The sequence below is a fragment of the Megalobrama amblycephala genome, linkage group LG2 (assembly GCF_018812025.1).
Source record: "Megalobrama amblycephala isolate DHTTF-2021 linkage group LG2, ASM1881202v1, whole genome shotgun sequence".
In the NCBI taxonomy this organism is placed as follows: domain Eukaryota; kingdom Metazoa; phylum Chordata; class Actinopteri; order Cypriniformes; family Xenocyprididae; genus Megalobrama; species Megalobrama amblycephala.
The window spans coordinates 58,474,848-58,500,264 of NC_063045.1; the positions used below are offsets into that span (position 1 = coordinate 58,474,848).

At 35.3% G+C, this 25,417-nt stretch overlaps 1 protein-coding gene across 1 annotated transcript in view; it reads left to right on the forward strand.

Annotated features, from left to right (window-relative positions):
* The first annotated feature begins 540 nt into the window (after nucleotides 1-540).
* Nucleotides 541-25,417, forward strand: part of apc (APC regulator of WNT signaling pathway) — a 45,533-nt gene continuing 20,656 nt past the window's right edge. Inside the window, 5 exon segments of the mRNA XM_048181241.1 lie at nucleotides 541-773; nucleotides 1,409-1,448; nucleotides 9,339-9,415; nucleotides 10,769-10,921; nucleotides 23,484-23,568. Coding sequence (XP_048037198.1) covers nucleotides 10,787-10,921; nucleotides 23,484-23,568 — 220 coding nt within the window. The 5' untranslated portion in view covers nucleotides 541-773; nucleotides 1,409-1,448; nucleotides 9,339-9,415; nucleotides 10,769-10,786.

Sequence of the window (25,417 nt, forward strand, 5' to 3'; positions counted from 1 at the left end):
ATATATATATATATATATATATATATATAATTAAGTATTATTTATTATAATTATTATTTATTATATTATAAGGAGTGATGATTTCATAAATAAATCATGTTGAATATGAAATAATGTAAAATAATATAATAATTTAGAATTTAAATGTATTAATTTCTAGGAAAAGTACTAAATTCTTCTTCTAACTTGTCTACAAAAAAAATTTCCATTGCATTTCCAGGAAAATATCAAAGTATCTCCAATTATTGCTACTGTTGTAATATATATCAGGCTCTTTCAGGCAGTGCAAGCTTTCAAAAATAATTATTTTTGGTAAATTTCTCAGTAATGCTAAGTAAATGCTTACTTGTAAATGAATTTACTACAATGATTAAATTATTAATGATACAGTGTTATTATATTGTTATATAAAACAAACAATATATTATTATTATTATTATATAATAATAATATTATCTACATGTGTACAAATCATTGAAGAGATTAAAGCAATTCTTTTACCTGCCGCATGGTGTCGTCTTGAGCACAGATCTCACTGCGCATGCTCAAAGTCTGACTCCACTAACAATATGGCGAAGCGTCGCGGGGACTGGAGCTACTGAGCAGAAAATCACTCACACAAAAGAAGAAAAAGTTTCAAACAAACACATGATATAATCAGCAAACAGAGAAATATCCGCTTATAGTGCTCCAACAATATGAATTCACGGGATTTATTCCGACCTGGACGATAAACTCGAGTTATTTACTGGAAGAGGCGAATGTTTGTGCAGGTAAGACTTTAAATAGCTTCAGTAGTATTTATATAAACACAACAAGCTCTGATACACAACATTGTACTGAAATATATGTTAATAAGACGTTGACTGAGTTTATAAAATCAAAAAAGTGTGCTTTATAAAACTGATCCTGAAGAAGAAGTGTCTATAAGTAATTATGTGTGAAGAGTTTATACTGCAGTGATATGATCAGTATTGAAATTTGCATTTATATATTTTTATTATTATCTGTATATTGTGTATTTTACTACTCTAGTGTTGTCTTTGAAATGTACATAAAGTTTACTATATATATATATATATATATATATTTATATATATATATATTTTCTCAGCATAAATGTATGAAACATTCTCTACAAAAATTGTTATTGTATATTCTTTCTCTTACAAAAATGTTCCATTGCATTTCCATGAAAATACCATAGTAGTGTACTAATAATCACAGACTTTACTATACAGACCTCTATTTTGCTCTATAAATTCAGCTCTAATAAACTGCTTTAACAAAGTCTAATCTTCTATTCTACTCTACTAATCCAAATTACACTATAATAAACTAGTAAAACTCTAATAAACTATTATGATGAACTCTACACCTCTCTGATAAACTCATTTCTTCTTTACAGGAGTCCAGCAGTGGATCTGTGCTGCACCCCTTGGCAGACGGTAAGGGAAAACTAGTTTATTTATTTATTTTTAAATCACTGTGACTGTGCTATGATGGTCTTTGAGTGACACCAAAGAGTTGTGATGAAGAAAAGTGTTATTTTTACCACTCCCCTGCTGAAGCGTAATACGTGTTGTTTTGCTTTGGCAGAGCCTTTGAATATGGTTTGACATTGTTTCAGCTGTTGTCGTCATATCTGATGCACCTTTCTGGAGATATCAAGCAGTGACATTGTGCCTGATCACAAGCTATCTAGGCAGTTTTAATATTTCTTTTTTTATGTTAGTGTGTTTAGTAATTGTATTTGATGCTTGGATGGTTTATAATGGCCATGTTTGTTTTTTGTGGCTTCATTGTTAGGAGTATTGTACAGTTTTGGGTTCTATTGCTTGATTTTTACTTAGCTTAAATCCTCATTTATTGTATTTTGCATGAAGAAAAGTGACTAGAATGGTATTCAAAATGTTCCGTGGAATAAAAAAAAAACAGGTTTGTAATGGGAAGATATAATAAGTAAATATTAGTAGCCAAAAAATAGTGATTTTTGGTGAAACGTTTCCATTAGGATTCCTTCTGCAGACTTGAATTTTTATCTGCTAAAACTGAACTGGAGTCATAAAAAATGTTTTAAGTTTTATTAATGATCTTGTGAATTCTTGTTGAGGGTTAAATGGGCAAAGTTAGCTAAATCTTTACTTTCATGTGCACAAGTTGTTTTGAAAACTGTTACAGACCTCATTAATATTTAATCTAGTTTTGAAGTGAGTAAACATGAAGCGAGTCGCAGATTTTGCCTGTTTGCTGCGTTTTACAATATATTGTGCAAAATTGCTTTCAAAATACTTTAAGTGATATTATTTTTGCATGTATTCTCTTAAAGCATTAGTTTATTTCAGAATTTAAATTTCATCCCCATGTCATCCAAGATGTTTGTCTTTCTTTCTTCAGTCGAGAAGAAATTCATTTTTTTGTGGAAAACATTCTTCTCTATATAATGGACTTCACTGGGGTTCAATGGGTTGAAGGTCCAAATTACAGTTTCCCATTTGTGGTTAAAAAGTATATAATTTTTTATTTATTTATTTATTTTTAAATGACCACTCATTTCGCTAGATAAGACACTTATTCCTCATCTGGGATCATGTAGAGCTCTTTGAAGCTGCACTGAAACTACAGTTCGGACCTTCAACCCGTTGAACCCCAGTGAAGTCCACTATATGGAGAAAAATCATGGAATGTTTTCCTCAAAAACCTTCATTTCTTTTCGACTGAAGAAAGAAAGACATGAACATCTTGGATGACATGGGGATGAGTAAATGATCAGGAAATGAACTAATCCTTTAAGTTTTTCCTGAAAAGTTGTAATTTTGGTTGAACACCCATCAAATTGATAAAAAAAGTGTATATATTTGTGTAATTGCGTTTATATCCTACATAGTGAACACTTCATTGGCACTAAATGAACAGGGTTACTTAAGGATTTTTTTTTTAACTGCACAAAACATTAGCCTTTCCCCTTCTATTTGAAATGTTTTCCCACACAAGGAAGAAAAAGTGTGGACAGTTTCCCATTAAATTGCACCACAAGAGAGGGCTGACCAACAAGAGTCTCTGCCAGTGTCCATTTTTCAGCTCTCAAAGACCGAAAGCTCATTTACATGAAAAAACCCCCACTTCCAGCACATATAGAGAAAGCCGTGGAAGTGTCCGTGTTATCTATTCACTGCCTCAGTTTGAGAAAGCAAATCACAGCCATTTATAGAGCATGATTTATTATTCACAAAGGCTTATTCAGGAACTCTTGAGACTGTAATTGCAATGATAAAGTTGTACAGTAGCAGTAAACGCACAATGATGGACATTAACACCAGTGTGACTGAATAGTACAGATTATGGACCAAGTTAATGTGTTGTTTAAGACAGAGATTGATGCACTGAATTTGAACAAATAATGCTTTAATTTGAATTCAGTTGGGTCTGTTTCATTTAATGTACAAGAGGCAGACCATTTTCTGGCTGTTAGCCATATACAAAACCCTTTATTCCCTTCACATTTTGGAGCAAATGTTATGTATACATTGTGTTTTGGCTTCAAACTATCTGTGAAAGGAAAAATCATGTCTATGGCACTTTTTCATGAAACACGAGCAGAACGAATTTCTGTGTAAATCACACGTAAAACCATTTGTACGCCATTTGTGCCAAATGGATTGATGAGCAGTTTATACAGATTCGTTCTGCTCGTGTTTCATGAATAAGGTCCATTATTGTGCAAGCAACTGGTCATTGTATATTTGCGATGGAAATATTGCATACATGTGCATTTGGAAGTATGTGAATCGCTTGTGTAGTATTTGAAAATTGGTTTTGATAAAAGCATCTATTGTGAATGAATGCAAATGATAGAGTCTTAAATTAGGCTTTTTGTACATAAAATGTTCTTTTTGAAATGTGCTCAGTGAGAGGTTTCTGGTTAGATTGTATTTGTGGAAATACTGTTTAGCCTACTTCTGCATCTTGCATGGAAAATGTAAGAATTGGAAGAATTGCTTGTGTTGTGTTGTTCGTTTGTAAGTCGGTTTGGATAAAAGTATCTATTGAATGAATAAATGTAGGCTAGATTGCATGTAATTGTAATGATTCAATTATTAAATGTAATTCACATTTATAAAATTAAATGTGTAACTTTTTTAATTACAAAATAACATTGGCATTGCAATTAATTATGTACAATAGTGTTGTCAAAAGTACCGATTGTGATACCAAGTCGGTACAGAAATTAAAAAAATATGATGCTTTGAGCGCTGTTGAGCAGATTCGTAAACACCTCTGATTGGCCTTTGTGTTCACGCGCTCATCAGATATGTCTGTGATTGGCTACAATGATCAACGCTTCAAAAGCATGTTGTAAATAAAGATCAATGACGCTCTTCACCGAGTGGTTACACGGATACACACAGAAGTCAATTCAAACGCTTCCATGCGTTGATCATTGTAGCCAATCACAGACATATTTATAGAAGCTTGTTTCCGCCACTAAATAAAAAAATAAAAAGGTAGTTGCGACTTGCAATTGCAAGTTATAAAGTCAAAATTGCGTGATTTAAAGTCGCAATTGTCTTATAAAGTCAGAATTGTGAGTTTATATCTTGCAATTCTGACTTTATAACATGCCATTGCGAGTTATACAGTCAGAATTGAGATAAACTCGCCATTCGGAGAAAAGTCAGTCTTTTTTCCCCTCACAATTGGACATTATAACATGCAATTGCGAGATTATATCTCACAATTCTGACTTTATATCACACAATTCTGACTTTATATCTCGCAATTCTGAGAAAAAAAGTCAGAAGTGTGAGATAGTCAAAATTGTGTGATAACTCACAATTGCGAGAAAAAGTCAGAATTGCGACTTTATATCGCGCAATTCTGACTATACCGCTTGTTTCAGCCACCTATTAAAAAAATCAAAAAGGTAATTGGGACTTTTTATCTAAATATTCTGACTTTTTTTCTCACAATTGTGAGATTTAAACTCACAATTGCAAGAAAAAATTTCAGAATTTTTAAATAAAAAAGTCACAATTACCTTTTTTTTTATTTAGTGGCTGAAACAAGCTTCCATATATATCTGATGAGCGCATGAACACAATGGCCAATCAGAGGTTTTTACAAATCCACTCAACAGCGCTCAAAGCATAAAATTTCAAAAAAATTCAGTACTGACTTGGTATCGCTGTTGGCACTTTTGAGAACACTAATATACAATTATATAATTATTAATTGCATATATTATTAAATGCATATAATTACATTTCATACAAAACTGTTTAAAGTTGTTTATCAGCCTGTATGTAATATGCTATAATTTAGTACTTTTTCAGATGCAGTTAGCGAGATGTTGGTCTCTATTTGATTTCGGATGTTGGTTTAGATTTCAATTGCATCTTTGTCCAGCGTAACTATACTTTAATGCATTGAACATACGTCTTCAATATGGTCCGGTTGCCTTGTTTAGGCTGCCATATTGATCCGTTTTTATATATCAGGTCATGTGACCTTCAGACGTTATGACCCATCTTTTACATCTCCAGTACTCTGCATGCCTGGGGCTGCACCGCTTCCCCCCACGAGAGCTTTTAAACCCAGCTGTACAGTGGGGCAAAAAATCTGGCCAGCCACCATCAGCCACTGCACCAACACCGGCCTGGGCTGGCCGCCTTCTGATTGGCTGAGCCCTCGCCCATGTGACTCAGTGCTGGCTGGATGCTCTCCGGCAACTGACACAGTTGATGGGTTGCTGGGATGGAGGCTGTCACTGGTGCAGAATGGGGTAAGTCTCCGTTTAACGCCCTGATCTCTTGATGCCAACGTACAGATGTGTGGTCTTATATTCCAGCTATTCAGCGTGAAGGAAATAATGGCGCGTTTGTGCGGTATAGCAAGGCGGTGCCGATAAGCCTTTTGTCTTGATGGCTGGTTATTGAGAGGGTGTGGGGGGATGTGCATAGATTCGGATTCTGGCTTTATCATTGGGACGCTTAAAAAGCCTCTTTTGTGCTGTGCAGGGACAGATGCGCTAGCAGGCTGATTATTTATAGTGATCTCGGCCGTGGACACGGATTCCACAGTAAGTGTAAGCGATAATTGCCCCTGTCAAGATGGAGGGGCTATTGCAAGAGAGGCTTTTTTTTCTGATTCAGCTGGCAATGCCTGAACAAAGCAGACATTTAATGGTGGATTTGTTGTCAGCTTTGCTTAAGGTATAAAACAGGGGTTGGTTTGGCAGGTTAGATGGTGCATGTGAGACCAGGATGTGACTGTGTCTTTGTGCATGGAGGGAAGGGCATCTCTTGCAGTTGTCTGCAGGGAATTTTGTATCTTGCATTGCTGGTGAAGAGGTGACTGCTTTAATGCATCATAAGCGTTGCATGCACAACTGCACCTCTGTTGAATAAATGCAGAAAAACGCATAGTGAACTAATGCAATTTATTAAAGAGGTGTGAAGGTGCAAACAAATTCAGATGCGTTGTGATACAGATTTTTGAGGAAAGTGTTGAAATATTAATGAGTCTTTCTTCTTTCCACTCCTCCCCGTTTCCTTTTGATTCTGTCTCGATACCTCAAGCCTTTTTGCTGAATAGATGTCGACCATTTTGCTCTGTCTACATGCCAGAGAGAGAGAGAGCTTTGCTTCAGGTTTTTAAATGTATTATTAATATCATTTTTCATGATTCTTCTATAAATAATAACAGTAAAATTGTGAAGCTACACAGCCAGATATGATTATGAAGTGTATTATTATATACATTTATTTTACCTTTTAATGGCCTTTTATTACCTTCAAAAAGTGTTTGTTTATTCACAAAATGTGTGTCATCATATGTGTGTCAGCAGATTTCTGTGGCAATCGGACTCATTCTGCCCTCATAACGTGCTGTTGGCATTAAATCATATGCATCCACGCTGGTTTATTACTCATGTTTTGAAATTGCAAGATCTTGATGTAATTATGTGGATTATATAGGCCAAAGATGATATGCTTTAGAAATACTAGATGTAGGTTAGAATGATTCACACACAAGTTGTATATTTTTGTCTGCGTTTAATTACCTTCAGAAATCTGATCTGTAATGAAATGCCAAATTGGAATATCTTCCCTCTTTTGATAAATTCTGCTTCATAATGGCCGTGGATGCCCTGGAAACAGTGGCAGAATCCGTAGCGGAGCCACATTGATTGGACACAGCTGCAAATTAGCCCTGACACATTGACGGGCTGTTTGTAATGTAGGCTGTTGGTGTTGGTTAATGTAAAACCAGGGTAAAGCATAATATGGTGAAAGTGGAATGGAAGGAATTCAATTTATTGTGCGTTGTGAAATGGTCATGATACCAGCTTGTGATGTAATCTATTCTTATAAGGCAAGTCACTTTTTTTTATTTTATTTTTTTTTTTGCCCTTTGAAATTTGGTATTTTGGCAGAAACTATGATTTTGAAGGCAAATGCATTTAGTTGCATTTATTTAGTGATTTGATGCTAAGTATTAAAGTTCAATGTGTGCATCATCCTGCTGTGTTTTAATGATTTGATGACATTTTTTCCCTTTTACAACGTTTTCTTTTGCATGCAATATGTTCTCTTCTTTTTTCCTTTTCTCTCTTCTGCTAGGGGGAAATCTATAGAAGCTTGTTTCTGCCATAAAATAAAAAAGTTATTGCGAGTTTATATCTCACCTTCTGACTTCTTTCTCAGAATTACGAGATATAAACTCACAATTGTGTGAGAGAGTCAGAATTGCGAGAGAAAAAAAAATCAGAATTGCATCTTATAAAGTCAGAACTGCGAGATAACCTTGCAATTCTGACTTTTTTCTTGCATTTATGACTTTTTTTCTCAAAATTTTGCAATTCTAATTTTTTTTTCTCGCAATTCTGGCTTTTTTCTCACAATTGACTTTTTCTCAGAATTGTATGAACTTGCAATTGTGTTATAATGTCCAATTGTGAGGTTTTTTTTCCCTCAGAATTGCGAGTTTATATCTTTCAATTCTGACTTTATAAGATGCAATTGAGTTGATATCATGCAATTCTGACTTTAACTCTCATTTGTGCCTTTATATCTCAATTCTGAGGAAAAATATCGCAATTGCAAGAAAAATTCTGACTTTATATCTTGCAATTCTGACTTTATAAGTCGCAATTGCGAGAAAAAAAGTCAAAATTGTGAGTAGTCACAATTACGTTTTATTCTTTTTAGTCGCGTAAACTAGGGCTGCATGATTTATCGCGATAAAATCGCACGTGATATGGCAAAGGCTGCGATTATTTAATGCCCAGCTTGTCAGAGCTTTACGGCTCTGTGATCAGTAGTAAATGCTTCTCCATCTGAAAGCCAGAGGGCGCTCTTGCGCAGAATCTCAAAATTTGCCCTGCAGCAGAAGAAGATAACACGCATCATATCGCTGTAGCTGAATAAACAGAAGATTGAAACACTTTGATTAATTAAACATGACTAATAAACACACGAATGCTTTATTCTGTGTAAGAAGCCACATCATCTCACAGAAGGACGCTCAACTGTCGTTATGAAGTGAGTTTGGAGTAAAAACATGTTATTAAATGTTGTCTTTTGATGTTAATAAATGCTTCTCATGTCTGAAAAGAAGTTTGACGCATGTTGCTTTTTCAAATGTACATTATAGCGACTCAAACTCGCAGTGCTTTCAGATGGATTGCCATTTGGAGCCATACTTCATTGACAAGCTGCGCATAAAAAAGTAATCACAGCCTTTGCGATTTCATAATCGCACTAAGAATCGCGTTTAAGCGATAATCGGGTTCAAGTTCAATGTTATTTTTTATATCGTGCAGCCCTAGCGTAAACAAGCTTCCATAGAAATGTATTTTGATAGTGTAATATTTTACCTCACAAGCCATCAATATTCCTAATGCTGAGAAAATAATAATAATAATTTGGTATTTTGGCAGAAACTGTTTTTGAAGGCAAATGCACAATGTTGTACTGCTCATATGTTAGTGATTTAATGCTAAGTATTTAAGTTTTATTAAAAGTGTGTATCATCCTGACCTGATGTATATGAATGCATCCTTAAATCACGTGTGTTGGTGAGGAGAGGTTGAGCTGATTACTAAATACTATATTCACCATGAAACATGTTCTTCAGAAAGTAAAAAATCGAGTTATTTAGTATGACTGCACACATTATTATGTTTTAGCAGTAGTCCAGAGAACAGGGCTTACCGCTGATATTTAGCATGTCAGTGGTAATTTAGTGGCGATGTGGTGATACATTTTTCCACATGGTTGATCAGGCCTTCACTTCAGGACGGAGATAAAAATAGAAACTTTCGCTTTGTCTTTCAGAACTGTTTGCTTGACCGGGCTCACTGCACGGGTAAAAAATGGCCCAGAGGCATCGGCTCTGCCATCCACATACACACGTGAGGCACGTGTGTTATTGTAGTTCTTTATGAGTGTCATGACATGGTCATTGACTACATGGCAAACATCAGAGTTCAGAGGATGATGCTCACTCATGATTGACACATGACACTGATGGGCTTTTATAGACCTCACACAAGAGGAAAACCTCTGGAAAACACTTCATACATTTACTAAACCTCATGGTGATGTGGGCTTTTTTTCCCCTTTTCACTAGATATTAAAATTGTACTATTTTAATAGTATTTCTGTAGTTTTCAGTGAAGTAATGATACAGTATGTTTGGTTTGTTTGGCATTTTCACAGACTTGCTCAGAAATAAAATGCTATATATATAATATATATTAGGGCTGGGCGATGTATCGAATGCTTTTGTCACGCGCATTTCGTCAGAAAGCCGGTTCCCTGATTACCGCTAAATCGCCATCACCTGCTTTCAAATGGAGGGGCATTTAATAGACAGAACCGTAGATCACTGAAAAGCCACGCAATATCGCGTTCAATATCGACGGCGATACATATCGATATTGAACGCGATATTGCGTGGCTTATCAGTGATCTACGGCTCTGTCTATTAAATGCCGCTCCATTTGAAAGCAGGTGATGGCGATTTAGTGGTAATCAGGGAACCGGCTTTACTGAAGAAATGCGCGTGACAAAAGCATTCGATACATCGCCCAGCCCTAATATATATACACATATATATATATATACACACACAGGAATTTACATACATATATTGAATGAATGATATTAATTTGTTTTATTGATTTAATCATTTGAACAAGGACACAGAATAGGACACATAACTGTTTTATTTCCTATTTGGGTTTATCTATATATTTTATTTATGTATTTTTTAACTGTTAACTGTTAGATGCCAGTTTTTCCTGTCATGGCTATGCAACAATTTGATTTCAAAAACAGTATCATAGATATTAAACCTATTTCTTATAATTTTGAATCTATTTTTAACCCTTAGAACGTTCTCAAAGTAAAAAGAGGTGCTAAAGTCTGATTTTGTGGTGGCTGTGTTTTAAAATTATTCTGCTTTTGCTGATTATATTTGTTTGTGTATTTTCTTTTAGTTATTTTGTCTCTGACTTTGACTAATAAATTAATATATTGGTTAAACAAATTATTCTGCAGATATTTTGCCCCCTTTTTTGGTTTAAAAAAATCATTTTTGGTCAATTAAAGGAAGAATTCAAAAATGATCATCAATTACTGACCCTCATTTGACTTTCTAATTTTCTTATATCAGCATTTTATGCATCCTGATCTGTAGATTTTGGCATCAGTCATATTAATCGAGCACCACTCTAAACCACATGTGGTTGTGGATGTTGTAGGTCAAGAGATAGTCCAAGATGGCTGCAGCATCTTATGATCAGCTGCTGAAGCAAGTGGAGGCATTGAAGATGGAGAACTCCAACCTTAGACAAGAGCTCGAGGACAACTCCAACCACCTGACCAAACTGGAGACGGAGGCGTCTAATATGAAGGTACGGTGTCTGTTTATATCATACGACAGTCTAATAGTGTTCTTGACAAAACCAGCTCTACTTAACCTATGTTTCTTGACTTATGGAGCGCTGCAGTGATAATGTATTTTTGTCGCCCAACCCGTAAATTAGCATCACACTAGATTCCCTTGACAAAAGCCCAATAGGACTTTTCCATCGGCTTTTGGATTATTGCTAAAAATAAGCTCTGTGACCAACATCAACACCATTCATCATGATAATCTTCACAAATGAATACAAGTTTTATGAATTTTGAAGCCTAAATACAATCGGCAGAAGTAAAAAGCTAAATGTAAGCTGTAAACAAAATGCATCACGGTTCGCATGACTTTGGCGTTTAATGTCCTCGACAACCTCTATAGTCCCATTTAGCTACTTTAGTGAAATAAAAATACAAAAAATACAATGGGGTATTACTGATGCTTTTATGTCGTAGAATAAAACGTTAGAAAATCTTAAGCTTGTGCCAGCCACAGACATTATTTCAGGCGTTTAACCCTCTGGAGTCTGAGGCTGATTTGGGGCCTGGAAAGTTTTGACATGCCCTGATTGTGCTTTTTTCAGTTGTTCTAAACATATTAATGACACAAGGATTACACTGTTTCAGAAACTGGCTACCATAATATGTGAGGAACTGTGTGTAATGTTTGTGTTTTTGAAGGAATAACGTTATGCGTGGTTATGAAAAAACAAAAAACTTAAGCACTGATATAAGGCCAATAAAAGTTTTAAATCTGGTTCCAAGACTTTTGGGTATTGAAGGTTGTAGACAAGTTTTTTGCTTCAAATATGTAAAATTATGCTGATCTCTTTCATTTATAACAATATACTGATTTAGTTTTTGTAAGACCTTTTTGCCAGAAACACGGTATGCGAGGAGGCGTATTCCATGAATAATGCTCATTCTCACCTGTGAAGACAAAAGAATTGAATATAATGACTGAAAAGACTGCATATTAATGAGGCATTTCAGTCAGGTAGGCTGTGAAAAAAAACTTCTGTGATGTCTCAAACTCATCATGGTAATGAAAATACAGAAAAATTTATTACAATATAAAATAATGTTTTATATTATACTTTAAAATATAATGTATTTCTGTGAGCAAAGAGTCTGAATATAGGCTTTATTTTAAAAGCAGAATTTGGAGAAATATAGGATTCTATATGTTTATGTCAATTTTCTATACAGAGGAGTTATTTTTTATTTAATATTCATTGTTATCTCTATGAGCGCTGGTGTTTGCAATTCATCCTTGAAGTCGGAGGGCGCTCTGTGCATTTTAGTCCACAAATTCAAAGAAGAAGACATATTCCTGAATGGTGTTACCAATTCATACTACAGCCGGAGGGCGCTAAGAAACAAAAACTCACTTAAAACTTATCAATAGAAGAAAACAAACAGGAATTAAATGTCTTCCAGAGATCCTACAGCTTTTTCATCCAGTAAACAATCAAGGCAATAAATACACGAAGAATGAGCATGTGTTGTCTAATTTGTAAACTGGCTCCGTGGGCGTGGCCGCATTAGTGGGTAATGAGCAATCACGGACTTCTGACATGGCTCTCTTTTCACTACATAAACACAGAATGTTTGTTTTCTTCTCACGATACATTTTCCTCTTACCTTTTGTCAATTTCAGTTCAACCTCAAAGGGTTTGTACTTAAATGCAGAGTATTTTAAGTCTGTTTTGCTGCAGTGAAAAAAAACGAAAACTTTTTAGACCTCAGAGTTTAACCAAAAACCCATTGACTTCAGGATGTTGAAACTGGAAGTGCTAAATGCTAATTTGCAATGGGTTTTGGCCTACAAAAATACATCATCCCCCAGCAACGTGTTGTGCAAAATTTATTCTTGCACGTTATTTTGGAGAATGAAAAAAAAAAAAAAGTCTTTCAGTGTGATGCAGAAACTAGCAGTGAAAAATTGTATACTTCAACATAGCCAGTTTGTTAAAACCTACAGCGTTCTGAAGAAAGAGTGCTAGTAAACTAGAACAGGAACAACTAGACTTCTCTACATTTTCCTCTTACCTTTTGTCAATTTCAGTTCAACCTCAAAGGGTTTGTACTTAAACGCCTCAGCGACTCATTTTGTCATCCAAATGCTGTACGGTTGGGCTTGCTTTTAATGTTGCAGACTTTCAAGACTTAAAATGTCATCCTTCGCTACTGATTTCCCACTAAGTACCCTTTCTTCTAGCAGCTTCTGACACCAAAGGCAGTATTCTCAGGCACTTCTTTGAGTCGAGCTTTTGAAGTGGAAGCGGCAGCCTGCTAGGTGGGCATTAAGAAATTGGATGTGACCTGGCAGTCTCTGGGGTAGGAAAAGAAAAAGGAGAGTGGGTTTTTGAAAGAACTTTAGGCCCAAAATGAACATGGTGAGACATTAAAAGTTGGCTAATGTGCAAGCCTGTCAACCCGGATTGTCTGTGCAGTTGAAAGACAAGGTTCAAACGAGTTCATGCTAAAGGTACGTGTAGATATATTGTGCTGAATTGTAGATGAGCTCGGAAAAGGGTCGCTGTCACTCCTCGTACTGTTTAACGCGTGTGAAAGTATCTCGAAGGGAATTTATGTTCCTCATGAAGACGTGAGGTTGTTGTTGCTAAGGGAGAATCCTTGAAGCGGAAGCAGATTGTCTCTCCGCATGTTCATATGTTACAGAGTCCTTAAGGGGGAAGAGAGGTCTTTTTTTTTGGGTTGGTTGTTGAAAATGATTGTGAAAAAATCAGTAAAGGTGTCAGTTTTAAAAGTTAGCAGATCAGAATGATTGTTTTTGTGTGTGTTTAATAGCATCATGTTTACCATATAGAGTTCCATTATGCTTTGGTAAACTGCTCTCATTCACTTTCAAGACACTCATAGCATTTTACTTCCTTACCGTGCCACATTTCTAACGAGAAAATGTGGGGCAAGACTGAATATTGTAATCATTTTAAAAATATCATAATATTGGCATAACTGTTATTACATTTAAAGCTAATCATTTCATTAACAATTAAATTGTTAACTCGCTGTAATGGTAACAGCAGCCTAAAATCAAGGCTATTTGCCTGTAGTTTCATTAACCTGTTAACTACAGCGTGTAAACATTCCATTCCACATGGACTTGGTGATATCAGCTTATACTTATTATCATTACCGAAATCGGCAACCTCATTTCCGTAATGCAACAGGCGATTTTTTTTTTAATGTTTTTTTAAAACATGGAAAAATAGTGCTTTGCTTTTAAATGCATGCGCAGAATCTATACAATATGTTCTTTAAGGTTTGCCACATCATTTTGAATATGTCAGGTTTCAATAAAATAATAAAAACATTTGGTTGTAAATGGTGGCAGGTGTTGCGGTAATGAGAAAAATCAGTCAAAATCAAATAAAAATATTTAAATTATTTCTGAGTTTCAGGTAACTGTGCATGAATGTTAATAATCAATTTTCAAAAATGTGAAAATGTATCAGTTTCCCCTAATGGTATTGACATTTTCAGACTGTTGCGTTAATGAGATTTTAAGGACTTGTTTTGGGAAATACGTTCAAAAAGGTGTGAAATTGATCATTAATTTTAAAAGCTTTACTGACACACACAGACATTTCAGACCTTGCTTTTAATGTCTAGAAAGAAAATTTGTTGATGGAAACATTTTATAAATTTTACATGTTTGAAACCTTTTCAAACTAAGGATTGACAGATGCTTTGCCAAAGTAATGGCACAAAACACAACATTAAAGATTCTTTTATTTTAATATGAGAAGCATACATGTATTTTCGGTTCATTATTAATCATGAGATCAGCTGACACGTCAAGTTGTTTCGCAAGTTAAAATATTACAAAAATAATTCACATTCCTGATCTCACTGTGTACAATTCATCATCAATTCATCGTTTTATTTTATTATTAAGTGTAAATATATTTTCAGCTCATTATGAAGATTTCATTATGAAGGTTCATCATTTTTTCTTTAGAATAATATGCACTGATGAATTGTACACAGTAAAACCAGGAATGTGAGTTAAGTAGACAGGATCCATTTTGATTTCATGTTGACTTGAAATGTTGCTTTTATGTGCATTAATTAAGTGCCCAAGAAAGGACCCTGCTCTCCAGATGTCCTTGTCATCACGACTGCAAATGCCGGAGGAATTGTCTGAACTCTGGGTGTCTCATTCCCATTTCTCAAGGAAGATGTCATCTTTTTGCAAGTAAACAAGAGCAAAATTCTATTTGCCTGTGTCGTGTCTCAGGAAGTGAAATCCCTGTTGATGTTTGGCTTATGTAAGAGGTTTTGGACTTAACCTCTATCAGGATGATCTGATTTTAGGCACATTCTGGCCGCCCTGATGTCAGCGGTTATGTCATCCCTATACTTAATCATAGTGTTTAAAGCATTTAATGAGAAACTGTGTTTGTCTGGTGTGTTTTTAACTGTGACAGATTCTGCGGAGGCCAGAAGTGCATCTTTGCCGAGTTCTTCATGCTGCCTTCCACTTTTGCTATTTCTAGGACTGCAACAGCTAATTGATAAAATCTCTAATGATAATAATCAAAAACAGATTTCATTATTGATTAGTCAGCCCTTTGCTCTGTGCATGGACATCCTCCATGAGTGATGCTATTGTTTTTTAGTGATTTCGTTTATTTGATAAAAATGTAAAGAAACATAAAGCTGCTTTGAAACGATGTGCAATGTGAAAAATATTATACAAAAATTCTATTTTTGAAACTATTTTTGCACACACTATATAGAATACATTACGTATAGACATGAGTTTGCACATTAGATCAAACAGTAGAGCGTGTCGGTTTCCAGGGAATGCATGAATTAAAAAATTGTAGCGTTTTAGACATTATATATATAAAAGTTGCTAGCATTTTTGATAATTTTCACAAATATTTTGTGAAAATGTCATTTCCCCAGAATATTTTGTTGTATGAATACCTGAACATGCAATATATTAAAGGAAAGAACAGAGCCTCTGCTTTTAAATAAAATTAAACATTATATTCTAGCTTCATGCATTCTCTCTCTCTCTCTCTCTCTCTCTATATATATAAATATTTTATAATATTATATATATCAACATTCTGAACAAATGTCCGGATCAGATTCAGAACAATTATCAAAACACAGATGGAGTAGATCGAGTACATCAACACCCCAAAGCTTCACTGACCTGTACCTCGTCCTGGGTCAAAAATTCACTTGGCAACGTTAGGCATTTTTGAATTATACTGTTTTATATTTGATGATCGTGTTATTTTACATGCGCATAACAAATGCTTCTATCGCTTGTTTCTGCTGCTTCTTTGCCTGTGTTTTGATCCAGAGATTCTGTACTCTTTCAGAAGATGTGTAATAGCTGTTATAACCATATAACAGTGAAAACATGGAAATTTCCATCAATGGCAGGGAAGCATCGTAAATGATGTAAAATTCTGTCAATGCCGAGGAAAGAGTTAAATATAGTGCAAGTTGCTTTGAATAAAAGCATATGACAATGCATAAAATATAAATGTAAAATCAAATTAGTCATTTAATTGAAGAAATAATTAAAAAAATTCTATTATAAAATTATATATGAGAAATATTAAAATTATATTATATATAAATCTATTTTGAAAATAGATTTATAGTTGCAGCAGTGTTTCCACTGTTTATGACGTTGCAATCATTTATGTTTTCTTTTATGATTCACAGTGAATATTCAGTATAATATATATTCCATATATCTATCATGTGCTGCCCTCTGCCGATGACACTTCAGACGGTCTTTTTTTCCCCTAATTTTTGTTAAATGCTATGAGAAACGTAGTATTTATGACAGGATTTGTGTTAAGCGTCCCTTTTATCTTGACATTTAAACCTGCAACACTAAACCGCTGCCTCTCCATCTCTCTCTGTCCAAGGTAACTGTGGTTTAGTGTTGCAGTGGCAAAGAAAATGAGGTTTTCTCATTCATCAGAATGCTCTGGCGGTGTCACAGGAGGAAAAACACTTTCGTTTTTATTCACAAGAGCTATGCACTCCACTTTTTTTTTTTTTCCCAGCATCATAATAACCGTTTTCCTATTTTGCATGGAAGTGTTCAGAGGCCCCTTCCGTTTCCCAGCCTGTGAGATACTTGCGGCTTAATTTAGAGAATCTCCCTTCCTGTCTTTGTTCATCGGATGAATGCAGCTCCGCTTCATCCTGCAGTCATTTCCCTTCCCCTCCGGCCAGCTGAAACAAACATCTGCAGGCAGAAAATAAACAGCATGCATGTTTCAACGTCTGGGCTTCCCCTCCGTGCTCGCAAATCAAACTCCCAAAGCAGCATTTTAGTTGTGTTTAGCTGTTTTCGTTAATCAACGTGAGAGCAATACAAAATTTAGTGGCATTTCAGAGGGGGGAAAACAGTTGCTTCACTTGCCATACCTTGTTAGAAGTAAAAATCACAACATGATTTTTGCATTTTTAATTCAGTTTTGTTAACTTTTGGCTGTCTAATCAAATAATGATCAAGGTAGAGTGTAATTATGGTTTATTCATCACACTGGAAATAGTAGGTCAAGTCTAGCACATTTTTTCTGTCAAAATAAAAGTTTGATGGTTTTACATTTGAAAATGAAGAAATTAAATTCAGTGTTGTAATATTTTTAATATAAAAATACTAGTATTGTAATTTTACAGTTGTAATGTAAAAAATAAAATGATTAAATATTGGATTTATTTTACAGTGAAATATTACAGTAATAAGATTCATATATATTTATATATATATTTTTAGTAATGTTAATAATTTTACAGCCATGTTTATATATGATCGCAGAATTTTTGCAATATTGTGCAGCCCTACAAATAAGCACAGCGAATCTGGAATTTTTAAAATCGCATTTTAAATCTTACGTTAAATTTAATATTATGTAATATAGTTGATGACATGGTGCCAGTGGTTCACATGAGTCACTGAAGGTGTGTTGTTCTGTTTCAGATTCATTTCTCCATTTCTCCTCATTATGACCCAAATCTTCCAGGATTTCGTCACACTGATGTCTGAGGTTGCCTATGCAACGAGGCATATAAATAAATTCACTTTCTCTATGGGTTGAGCTCAGCAAATAATGCTTCTCTATTCCCACATTAATGACTCAGATTGCTGTGATCTAATGAAACATCTCTGGTGGATTTACTGGAAGTAGTTTGCACCTTAGTGCAGCGTTGAAGGGAGAAAATCTGCTTAGACATTGACCCTTCTGTCCAGAAGTTTTCTTCTTAATCCCTAAAGTATTAGGTAGGTCTAGGTGTGTTTGTGAGTGTATAATGTTCAATAATTCTTAGTAGTGATGCACCAAAATTTTGGCAACCAAAAATATTTAGTTGGCTGAAACAACAGTTTTGGAGGGCCGAAATCATTGATTGAAATGGTGACGTTTAATTGCGTGTTTTGCCTGTGTCAGTGGATAAGCTACAACAGGTAAACACATCAGATGTGTGGACTCTAGGGCTGGGTTGACAGTAGCTATTTTTCAATCTTAAATGATCTTCATTTTAATGAACAAAGATGCTTTGATCTTTGCCTTTTTCAGCTGATGCATGAACAGAACTTCACCAAATATTATTTGTAGCACGCCTACCATTCAATAATCACAATACTTTTGAGTCTCAGCTTTTTCAATAAATGTGGGTTTGGCACTCTTTAATGTGGTTTGTGTGGTAGAAATTCCCAGACTCTTTAACCGAGGCCGTGACGATCTCGGACCAATTCCAGAGAATTCCTCCAAACTAAAAGAGCACAACAGTTTTAATAGAATAGGAGCATGGCAAAGGTGACATGATTACTTAATTTTTCTCCAATATGATTGGTTTTTCTGTTACTAGGTAAGAGCAAATTTGGATTCCTTGACACTTCAGCTTGTTGCTAGGGTCAGTCATGAGGTTAGATTTATGACACAACTAGACACCTGTCTAGTTTTGTTTCCTCTTTTATTATATTCAGACACACTTTAGCCCATCTTTAGCCCAAGTGTTGGGAACATTTAGTATTCAAAAGCATATTGATGTTATTCCTGCAAGAAAAAGAAGTTATTTTCTAATTAAAAATTAAGAATTAAAATTCTGATTTTTCCTTCACAATGGTGTGACAGATCGCTGTAGCTACTGTACTCTTTACTACTAGTTATAGCACAAAACCAACATTAATGAACATGAGAAGGTGTGTTGAAAGAAACAGTACAACGGCTTGTAAACAATGTCGCATAATGTTACATTTACCTCAGGAAAGCTAGGGAAAAAAAAAAAACTTGCTAAATATTTGCACTATATTACATATTCGTGATATTTTTACTTAAAGGTCCCGTTTTTCGTGGTTTTTTGAAGCTTTGATTGTGTTTATAGTGTGCAATATAACGTGATCATGTTTCGCGTGTAAAAAAAACACAGTATTTTTCACATAATTTACTTATCTATATACCGCTGTTTCCACTGTCTTAAAAACGGGCTGATGACTTCCTTGTTCTATGAAGTCCCTCCTTCAGAAATACGTAACGAGTTCTGATTGTGCCAGCGGTTCCTGTGTTGTGATTCGACAGCTCTGAGCGCACCGTGCCCGGGAAAGGTCACGCCTCTTACCATAACGTGGAGATGCACGCGCTCAGTGTTATTGTAAACATGTCTTTAATTTTACCCTATCAATTTGAGCCGGAATCAGACCCGGTGATTGGACTGCGGGATGAAAATAACAGCGTTTCGACGACATGGCGACAAACACACTCTACAAACGCAACTCTTGTGTATTCCTGTGGGCGGAGGTTAGTCAAAAAACTGTTTTAGTGACGTCATTAAAGAAGGAAGTAGAGGGATGTAGTCCAAACTGGCCGTTCGATGTAGGCGACTTCTGTTAAATAAAATATCTCGCTTGGCATTGAACTTTGAGCTTTAAAATTTTACAGATTTTATTCTTTTTTTATTCTTTTTATTAACTCTAACAACAACATTACACACTAACTAAAGTTTGAAACATGGGATCACGAAGAACGGGACCTTTAACCTGTTGTCTTGGTTATTTAATGCATGTTTAAATAAATATGTCATGAAAACAAGTTTTTATTACAGCTAGCGTTTAAATGTTTTTATTTCAACAACAAATTTAGTACACTAAAATTTTGGTAACGCTTTAGTTTAGGTTTCAATTCTCGCTAATGACTAGTTGCTTATTAGCATGCATATTACTAGGATTTTGGCTGTTAATTAGTACTTAAAAAATACATATTAATGCCTTATTCTGCATGACCTTATTCTACATCCTATAATCCTCCCCAATACCTAAACTTAACTACCTTACGAACTATTAATAATCAGTAATTAGAAGTTTGAGGTAAACATCATAGTTAATAGTTAATAGTGAGAATTGGACCCTAAACTAAAATGTGACCAAAATTTGTTAGACAAAATGTGCAGTTTGATTATTTTTTTATTATATACAACATGAGTGTTGATTATTAAATAAAGTTGATTAATTAATTGATTAAACTTCAATTTTGGCTTCAATGTTTTGCATCTCTAGTTCTTAGTATTGGTTTCTTCATATATCTCAAAGATTGAGGACATTACTGAATTCAGATCATTTATTGACGTCATGTTCTTGTCACAGCTTAAGCCTCAGTCTTTGTCAGAGGAGTAGCCTAGTTGATCATTTAAATCTTGTTTGTCGTCAGTCGCCATGCTTGTTTTTTCCTTAGTGCATGCTATGTGTGTCATGTGATGTTTTCTTTCCACATTTCAAGGACGTTCTACCTTTATCACTGGGAAAGCAAAGAGGCCTGCCATCCGCCCACATGAACCCGGTCCCCTCCTCTCACACTCAAACAATAACTCCCACCGCAGGCCCACGGGTCTCGTCTGACTCCAGGTCAGATGAAATGCATGCTAGATAGGAATCAGATATGCGAGTATTTCAGGCTCCCTGCAGATGGCTGCCTAGGAGCATTGATTTCCATTACTGGGAGGATAGGATGACATTTTTAAAAGTGTTGTGTGCTTGCAGCTTCGCACATGAGTGGGTGTTCAACTCTAATATTGTACCAAGGGCATCTGCATCGCTGTAACCTGAATCCTTCGGACGTTGACTCTGGGAAGAGAAAAACTAGGACTTCCATTATAGCCTCAGAGACGCATTAGGATATTGAAGTCCATTCAAATGTGGATTTGGCTGTTGAAAATGTTATTATGTCTGTAATCTACTCTCATAAAGGTTATTTTAGGATTTAAGCAAATTGCTTTTGTAATATTAGCAGTAGACCTTTAACTGTTAAAGGGGTCCTTGATTATGATTTCACTTTTTTAACTTTAGTTAGTGTGTAATGTTGCTGTTTGAGCATAAACAACATCTGCAAAGATATGATTCTCAAAGTTCAATGCAAAGGGAGATTTTTTTTTTTTACAGAAATCGCTTTTTTTAAGGACTACAACAAACGCCTGGTAGGGACTACAACGAGCTTGGGTTTGTGACATCACAAACCCCAAAATGTACATAAACCCCACCCCCGGGAACATGCAACAAAGGGGGTGTGGCCATGTTGGGCTGCTTTAGAGAAGAGGAAGAGTTGTTGTAGTAGAGTGTTGTTGTCATGCCGTCATTTTACGCCGGACTGCTTCACAAACGAGGGTCAATTCAACACAAAAGATTAACATGACGGCACATGCTAGTGGATGAGTTGAATCAACTCCACAGCAACTTCATAAATTTATCCACTAACCAATAAATTTATCCACTAATTTATCCACTAACTGACTCTGGTTTGAACAATGTAAGGCTGAACACCGTTACTGACAATCCTCATTTTGGCTGCGTGAGATTCTCCAGCTTTGTTGATGTTGAGCTGTTAAAGCTCCGCCCTCTTCTGGAAAGGGGGCCGGGAGCAGCAGCTCATTTGCATTTAAGGGACGCACACAAAATGTGACATCAATGTGTATAATTTTTATTTAATATATTATTATTATATTGTTATATATTTTTAATTTTATATAATTATATTTATTATTACATTTTTATTTGATATAATTATATTATTTTATATTATATTATATTATATTGTTTTATAATATTTTGAAATCGTATTATATTTTAATGAAGATTATTTTGTGAACAGAATCTAACACAAGACTAGAGACATTTCTTAAGAACATAAATGGAGGCCATTTAATTTCATGTTGTATTTAACAAGCAGAGAGAGTAATGATGCTGTCATGCTGTCGTTGCATCTCTGACTCACAGTGCGGTAAAGGGGTCTGTAATCATATGACCTCCCCTATAATGAAGCTGTTGTTTCCCGAGACGGCTCAATGTGACGTCACGCTCCCTAGGGAAAAAACACCCGAGTGACTCTTCTGAGACATGGAATAACCCTGTGTTGTTCTCCTGGATAAGGGAAGATAAACGGCATGCTCATGTGTGACCTTTCCCTTCTGGAGAACTCTGGCCTTCTCCACACGTCTCTAGTGGGCTGTGGATATGGTGACCCCGGGCCGTTTGGGAAGGGTGGTCCTGTGAGCTGAATGGGGAAGCATCTGTGCTCTTCATGAGGCTTTGGGTCTCCGGGATGGGATGAAGGGGGAGGTAGTCGCTTCCTGTAAGGCAGTCGCATTGTTTGGGCTTTTTCGGCTTCCAAACACGCTGGAGAACTCGAAGTAATGAAACGAGCGGTGCAAAAGTTTCATGTTTGATATGGTTTGGGGCCGTATTGGCATCGAGGGTTTGAGTTATGTTGGCCGTAACCATAAAGGAACAAAAAAACCTCCGCACATGTACAGCGGTAAGTTCTGCAAATGGCCTGAATGTTTTTCTTGTTCTTTACTGATATAATGTCAACAGACATGACTTTAAAATTTGTGTGTTGTTGATCAATCATTTCTAGTGGTTGATCATCACCTATAGCTGTACAATTTGATCAAACCTCTAACAATAAATATTAAAGTTAAAAGTTAATGCAGTGTTTTTGCTCCAAACATCAATTTGTGTGTCTTAAACATGCTGGCAATGGGTTTTGCACAAGCAAGTACCCTTGTGTTTTCTTCTGAAAATGTAAAACACTAGATTCTAGTAACTCGGAGTCATATAAACTGCCACATTTGATTTGTAGTAAGGCAAAATACAGCGGTTTATGATGTGCGAAGCCCTGACCCACTGAAGTATGTTTGAGCAGTGAATGCTAGCTGATTTTGAAGACTGATTTTCTCAAAAACCTTTAGCAGAAATCAGGGCCTTTATCACGGCCAGATCACGGCACTAAAGAAGTAGCAGGTGCATTTTTAGAGCTTCAAAGCTGTTTATGTCTCTGACACGCGCGTCTTCAAAGCACTTCAAAGCTCTTTGATGGAAGTTTTCTTCTCTTTATCAGCTCCGTTTTACCCACAGGCTGAAGAAGTCTTCTTACATGTGGTGGGAGCTGGAAAGATCTCTTTTCTTTTTTTTCTCTGGTACCTTCCGTTCATCATGTTATGTTATCAGAAGATGGCTTCTAACACTCTACCACACACAGATATTGTCTGTTTCTCTTTCAGGAGGTTTTGAAGCAGCTACAAGGAACTATTGTAGAGGACTCCAAAGACTCACAAGGGCAGATTGAATTTTTCGAAAGATTTAAAGGTGAGGACAGTTGAATTATTCAGTATTCATGTGAACGATGCGTATTTTAATATCATAAACTTGCTCTGTTCCACAACTTAGTGAGCTGCCTAGATTGTGTTTTAAGGCTAGACATCACTGGTGAACACTGAACAGAGTAAAATTGTGAACTAATTTGATATCACCATACTTACCTTCTGAAATGTTATGTTTACATTAAAGTAATTGTCAACATGCATTAATTTCCAGAAGAGAAATCTGAACATTGGATAAAGCCAGTTTCAAAACTTGTTTTATTTATTTTGTTGACATATTAGAGTGAAAGGTTTTTACTGAGGGGATTTTGGAAATCTCTTTATATCACTCCATAAATCAGAAAATACCATCAACAGCCAGAAAAAAAAAAAAAAAAAAAAATTTTCACCATGTGCTTAGGAATGAAATGTTACATAAAACAGGCAAATGATATATGAACAAACCCCTGTGTAAAACCCTTCAGAATATAAATACATTTTATATTCTGTAAAACTGTAAAGTTTGATGTATATAAGTGCCTTTAAAGATGTGTTGTAATTGAAATATACAGATGCAAATAGATAAAGTGTTTTCTTTCCACTAGTCTGAAAGACTATGACTATGTGATGGAAACAAAATAGCCCAAAATCTCAAAACCAATGGTTTTGCCTGTATCGTCTTGCCTTAAAAGGATAGTTCACCCAAAAATGAAAATTGTCATCATTTACTCATCCTCAAGTTGTTCCAAACCTGTATGAATTTCTTTCTTCTGCTGAACACAAAACAAGATATTTTGAAAAATGTAACCAAACAGTTGAAGAACCCATTGACTTCCATAGTATTTTTTTTTTCTTCTTCATATTATGAAAGTCAATGGGGGTCCATTGCACAAATTCTTAAAAATTAATCATTTGTGTTCATAAGAAGGAAGAAATTCATACAGGTTTGAAACAACTTGAGGGTGAATAGGTGATGACAGAATTTGGTAACACTTTATTTTACAGTGTCATTGTTACATATGTTTCATGCAGGTACTATAGTAATAACTATAAATTATGCATAATTACATGCAACTAACCCAAAACCAAGCCTAACCCTATACATGTAGTTACTTAATATTACTCAGTACTTAAATGTATAACTACAGTGTAACAAAGACACCTTAAAATAAAGTGTAACACAGAATTTTCATTTTTGGGTGCACTATCCCTTTAAGAGGATGCGTTTCCGAAGCAAATAACTGAAATTATTTACCCAGTTTTTGTGTGTGCTGTGTATTTTTATGCTTGGCCAAATATTGTCGTTAGCTTAGCAACAAGGTAATGTCAAACCCTTTCAGAATCAAATGCTATTTGTGTGGTTGCTTTATATGTAGGCCGTTCCAAATCGGTCACTTGTGGCGTTTCATTTCAGTTTGAATGAACAAGGTCTATGTAGAAGTAGAAACAAGTGTTTGGAGCAGAGTCTTTCATGAAGATAAAGATGTAAAACTTACCTTAATGTACCATATTTCCAGAATAAACATTTTTTTATCATCTTAAACTTTCTGCGACTTCTATTCCAAAGCATTTTATATAATGCAATTAACGTCAAGCATGCAAAATATGCTCATTTGGATTTGTGCCGAAGTGGTACGTGAGGCCAAGTTTATTTGTATTGTGCATTTCCCACATGCTGTTAGTTTTATTTTTGCTTTAAATAAAAATCTTTTAGGCTAGGAGTTTATAATGAATGTTGTTTATACTGAATGCCACTATAATTTGTTTGTTTTATACTTATGAGTTTCATTCTGCTTTGTTCTGAATACAGATAAATTCAAAGGAATTGTTGTGGAGTGTCGGGAGTGAACTAAAAT